Source organism: Vigna radiata, chromosome 8 (assembly GCF_000741045.1).
Source record: "Vigna radiata var. radiata cultivar VC1973A chromosome 8, Vradiata_ver6, whole genome shotgun sequence".
NCBI lineage: Eukaryota > Viridiplantae > Streptophyta > Magnoliopsida > Fabales > Fabaceae > Vigna > Vigna radiata.
Genome location: NC_028358.1, coordinates 11479679 through 11485041, shown reverse-complemented (window position 1 = coordinate 11485041; position 5363 = coordinate 11479679). Strand labels below are relative to the sequence as shown.

General features: G+C 36.5%; 1 protein-coding gene across 1 annotated transcript; it reads right to left on the bottom strand.

Annotated features, from left to right (window-relative positions):
• Window positions 1–1288: 1288 nt before the first annotated feature.
• Window positions 1289–5090, bottom strand: LOC106772343 (monodehydroascorbate reductase). The gene is made up of 10 exons (XM_014658710.2): window positions 4951–5090; window positions 4498–4569; window positions 3659–3710; window positions 3320–3400; window positions 3041–3159; window positions 2748–2967; window positions 2506–2624; window positions 2296–2418; window positions 2045–2185; window positions 1289–1898 (listed from the first exon to the last, which is right to left on the bottom strand). The coding sequence occupies exons 1-10, from the start codon at window positions 4996–4998 to the stop codon at window positions 1575–1577; spliced, it is 1299 nt and encodes a 432-aa protein (XP_014514196.1). The 5' UTR covers window positions 4999–5090; the 3' UTR covers window positions 1289–1574.
• Window positions 5091–5363: the final 273 nt, after the last annotated feature.

Genomic DNA, 5363 nt, shown 5'->3' with positions numbered 1-5363 from the left:
ATTATTATTATTATTATTATAAAAGTACAAAAATTAATTATTAAAAGTTAAAAATGACATTCACTCTCCATTTCTTCCAAATCTTCGCACTGTCATGGTGATTCAATAAAAGCATAATCCAGCAAATCCTTCCCTTTCATTCCTCGCTTATCTTTGAAAGTAAACACAATTTTTTTTTAATTTCATCTTTACCAATCGATGTGAACAGGAGAATTCCTTCAAATGAACATACCCTTAGTGATCAACTTACTTATGAAAAACTACACATGTTTCTTATTGTATTAAACCTAGTAGAGACCGCAATTGGACCCGCGCTCATTTTATTAGGCCAATAATCCAATGGAAAATAAAATAATCAAAGATGTCTTATTAAAGATATTGATAAAGTTGTTTATGAGCAACTGACTGAATATAAAGATAAATATGTGTTTATTTTATTGGGCTTGAATCAGATTAGGTCCATAAGACAACTTATAAATATAAGGTCAAGGCCAAAAGTCACGTACGCTTAACTCAGACTCAACTCACACTCCACTACATCCTACTAATGTTCGATCAGAACTCAAATATACAATACACAATTCCCAAAATCATTTCTAACTTGAGCGTTGAAGTGCCTTTTACAGGTACCTCCCCCCTCCTCATCAAGAAGACAACCGAGTAGTCAAATTAAAGGAAGCAAAGTGGCTCAAGCTATCCAGACATTCAGAGACAAAGAGAACACGTCAGAAAAGTTAGTGTCTCGTTCCCATAAAATATCTATCAAAACACTTATTAAGTCTTCCAACACGAGGATGTTCCCGACAAGCACAAGAAAATACTGACAAACAATATATTGACTTAATGAACAACATTCTTATAAAAGAATAGATGTAGGTTTTGGTATAGAAAATATAATATCGATGTTCGACTAAATAATTCATATTTCATAAAATATCCAACCGTCATCCTATCGGCTACAGATTATCCGACACTAATTACCTATAAACAATATTATGTAATCTTCTTAAGTAACTTATAAGATTGTAGTTAAGAAAACCGAGGGATCTGCGGGCTACATACCGCACGGTTCTAAACAATGGTGATTACAGCATGGTTCTAAATAATGGTGATTGGTTGGTGACGGGTAATTGAAGGGGGGGAATTTTGTCAACACAAAATAACCTTATTGAGTGGGAATATGACAGATACTCCTCCCATGAGAATGAATGAAAGTGAGACAACTGGGCACCAATCTTTCACGAAAATCAGTTTTACATGCAAATATTTTCGAATCTTGGGCTAAACATAAAATCCAGGAATTCATGTAAATTTTATTTCTACGTTTTTGTTTTGCTTTGTGGCTTGCACTTCAAATAGCTGCTGCTTCTCGAGTGTGGAAAGCGTATGCAGAACCAGAAAGTTGCAAGAGAAAAGAAATAGAGATACGGTAAAACATATCCCTTGGCAATCACATTTCAAACAAAAAAAACACAAGAAAAAGTTCCCGAAATACATGATCAAAGTTAAACCGAAGCTAGTTCAAATACAATCTATGCAAATCACCAAGCATCGTTTCCTTCGTAACACACCGATTATATTTTACTAGCAAAGGAAAGGCCTTCCTTAGCAAGCTGGTCTATATCCGCAACCGGAGGCTGGGCCCTAGCAACTTTAGCAATAGCACTGTTTTCTTCAGGAGTTCCACCCTCCAGAAACGCCCCCACAACTTTCCCATCTTTAATCCAGTATGACCCAAACTTAGGTTTTGCTGACGTTGGTTTGTTGTCTCCAAATAGCACTGTGTCACCAACATTGTCGCCATAGAATTGCCATGATAGATCAAATGCACGGGAATAGAAGTATGGAAGGTAATCATACTCCTCAACTGTTTTTCCATCCTCAGCTGCCTTGATGGCCTACATAAAACACGTATCATAGAGTGAGAAACAGGACAGCAAGCATATATCTACTAAACAGGTTAAAGGAACCATTTAATGCTGCTTTCAATACAGGATGTCAGGATCGAGAGGGCATGGCGCAATGATTTTGAGAAGCGTCTTACCTTCACAGCCTGTTCAGCTGATTTGCGAGAATGATCAACGTGTTCAACTCTCCTCAATTCACCGTATAATTTCAAGGGGAAAGTAGCAACATCACCAACAGCGTATACGTCGGAAAGATTAGTTTTGAAGAAGGAATCGGTCTGCAACCAAAAACAAATGACGTTATTGATATTGATAACAAGATCACTGTTCACTTAGGATGACATTTTAGACACTGCCAACAAGGCTCTGGATATGCTATCACACTGACCTTAATTCCACCCTTCTCTTCAACCTGCCCTTTGAATAAGGCTGTTTGTGGCCTTCCTCCAACGCCAACAACAACAATATCAGCTTCCAGGACTCGGCCATCCTTTAGTTTGACTTCTTTTACCTGAATGGTTGATGAGTTATGCTTAAGTTTGATACGGACTTTATAATGCTATCCTACGACAGGGTTCCAGAATACAAGCAACCATACCTCTCCGTCGGAATTAGAAGTGAATCCAACAGCAACAGTTCCTTTAATAATATTGATGCCCTTATTTGCGTAATACCCCTCATAGAATTCAGCTATATCAGCAGTAAAAAGTCGTGGCACTGCAACATCAAATAACAGTGTTATAGTTCTTATGTGTGTGTGCGAGTATATATATATATAGGAATACTACCCATGCGGGTAACACATGTGAATGGGTTGTGTAAAAAGAAACATCCACTTACTACACCAAGGCTCCGGGTAGACCATGGTAACATCAATATTGTTGAGTTTCAACACTGCACTAAGCTCCAGACCAATGTATCCTCCCCCAACAACCACAGCTTTCCCATTCTTCTTTGCCTTGATTGCCTCGTACAATTTGTCAGCATCGTCAATCTCTCTCAAATAAAAGATGTTTTTCGCATCAGCTCCTTCCACACCAAAATCTGTCAGCCTTATAACCTGGCAAATATTAAAATTAGTACGAGGCGAACGGGGACAATGCAACATCTCTACTATCTACTAGCATCCTTACAGTTGAGCCAGTTGCAATAATCAAAGTCTGATAACTGAATGTTTCTCCTGAGGCACTGATCAGTGATTTTGTAGCAAGGTCTGCCTTAACTATTTCAGTACTAAGAATTAACTCTATCCCTGCAATCATCAGAACAATTTGTAACTTCGTATTAGAAAACTGTTAAGATCCAATCTTCCATCTACTTTCCCTTCACTTGATATATGGTCAACTATTGATTCCTAACACCATCAAGTAACAACGCTGAACTAAAATAATGTGGGTAAAAGCCAAAGTCACCTTTCTCTGTGTACCACTCAGGAAGCAACCTTTCTCCTCCACTTCCAACACAAACATGGAACCCAGGAAGTCTAGCAGGGGCTGCAAAATCAAATTGTGACATCAAGGTAATACTCGATGAGACTAAGAAGGCCAGCTGATATTTAAATTTAATGGAAAATTCAACAGAGATGAAAAGTCCAGGATAAACAACAGACATAGCCTCGATTACACTCAACAAAAAAATATATTTTAAGAGATACAATTAACAGAAAACTAATACAACATTTTAGCTACGAATATTAAACCTATAAATGGATTGAGAAGAAAAGAGGTGGTATTAATAGCTTACAAACTTACACTCTGGAAAAAGGTAAGCCTTGCTCAGAGCAGGACGTTCATAAGGTGCTACCTGTGCGAACATATAAGGGAATATGAATCAAAAAATAATTGCAGCAGGTTCAATGGTTAAAAATGTTATAAGAAATTTTACAAGAATAATCTATCGAGAGCATCAGCGGAGGATACTCCAGAGAATAAGCATGAAGTTTGCTTTACTTTTTTGGCCATTGGAAACTTGCAACAGATATAACCATTCAATGAAATAGCAATAACATCTAAATAAAATTCACACGTTAAACTGAAAACAAGAACCATTTTTATTCGAATATTCAACTATATTAATTATAAGATGTACAGTTCAAGATTGTAATTTCCTACTTATGAGTTAGATCCATTATTATTATTATTAGAATCACACGATTCACTATTCGAGTGACAGCTCGATATGATTTCACTATCCAAGAATTCATATCATTTGAAGAATCTAATATACATTGATGAATCAGAGTGATTCCATATCATTGATATGAATCGCACAATTCAACGTTTTTCCTTTTTTATTGTATGTTTACCATTTAAAGAAATTGAAAAGTTTGATAAGCTTGAATAATTAAATAAAATAAAAAATACATATTTTTCAAATGTTTAATTTTAATTCTTCCAAAGACATCGCATAGGCATTACTAACTCAATGTTTGGCTATTTCATTGCTCTATTTTCAATCTTCTAAAACAGAGGCTTCACATAATCAGTTACGATTTCTTAACTTGTTTCATGAACTATGAAATGAACTACTAAGATTTGCGAAAATAAAAGACAGAAAACACAGTTTAATAATCTATGAATAAACTATATACCGCTTCCTTGGATATGATAGCCAACTCCCCTGGCTTAACTCCCTGTTTGGCAAACTCCCTGGCCGCATAACCCTGCGATTTCGAAAACTAATTAGATACAGTATCCATCCACACATCAAAACAAGACAAAAATCAAAGAGTCTTCACTATGATATATGTTTTCGTAATCTGTAATCGCGAAATCCAAGCTCACAGAATTCAAGAGCTAACGGAAGCCACTGGAAATGCGAATCGACCTATTCGCATTCCGTTACCGGATTCCAAAACTCAATTATTCGATTCCACTACTAAACTCAAACGGATCAAGAAGAACACGGAGATAAACGTAAATTATAGTAGAATTTCGCGATCAGCGCATTTCAAAGTGAATCGAAGAAGGTAAAAACCGATAGAGAGTGGAAACACGATGTGACGGTGAAAGAAACGAAGATGAAAAGAGAGAGAGGAACTAACAGCGGCAACTCCTCCACCGGCGATGATGTATTTGAAGGTCTTGGCCATCGAAGTGAAATTACAAGCGCTGGAAGCTCTGTTGAGTGTTTTCGATGCGAGGTACTGGTAATGAAAAGATGAACGGTCTTATTGGGATTGGTCAGATCCTTTTATTAGGTCTGGAAGGTTATTTTGGGAAACGCACACTGTGAATGTGAAAGGAATCTCGCTGGCGTGGCAGGTTCGTTGACCATTCATAAGTTCCCACATGACCACGCTGGCTTATCAAGATTTTCTACCAACAAATTACAAAATTGCTTGTGTTTAAAAAACTCATTATATTATAACAAAATATTAAAATAAAATAAAAGGACAAATAAATATTATTACCGTCAATTTATTCTGAGAATGTTAGTTGAATAGTAATGATTGCA

Coding starts and splice junctions, on each gene's coding strand:
- LOC106772343 (XM_014658710.2), bottom strand. CDS start 4,998: ATGGCCAAGACCTTCAAATACATCATCGCCGGTGGAGGAGTTGCCGCT. Junction 3,711..4,497: donor CTATCATATCCAAGGAAGCG/GTATATAGTTTA, acceptor ATGTTCGCACAG/GTAGCACCTTATGAACGTCC. Junction 1,899..2,044: donor CAGCTGAACAGGCTGTGAAG/GTAAGACGCTTC, acceptor TGTTTTATGTAG/GCCATCAAGGCAGCTGAGGA.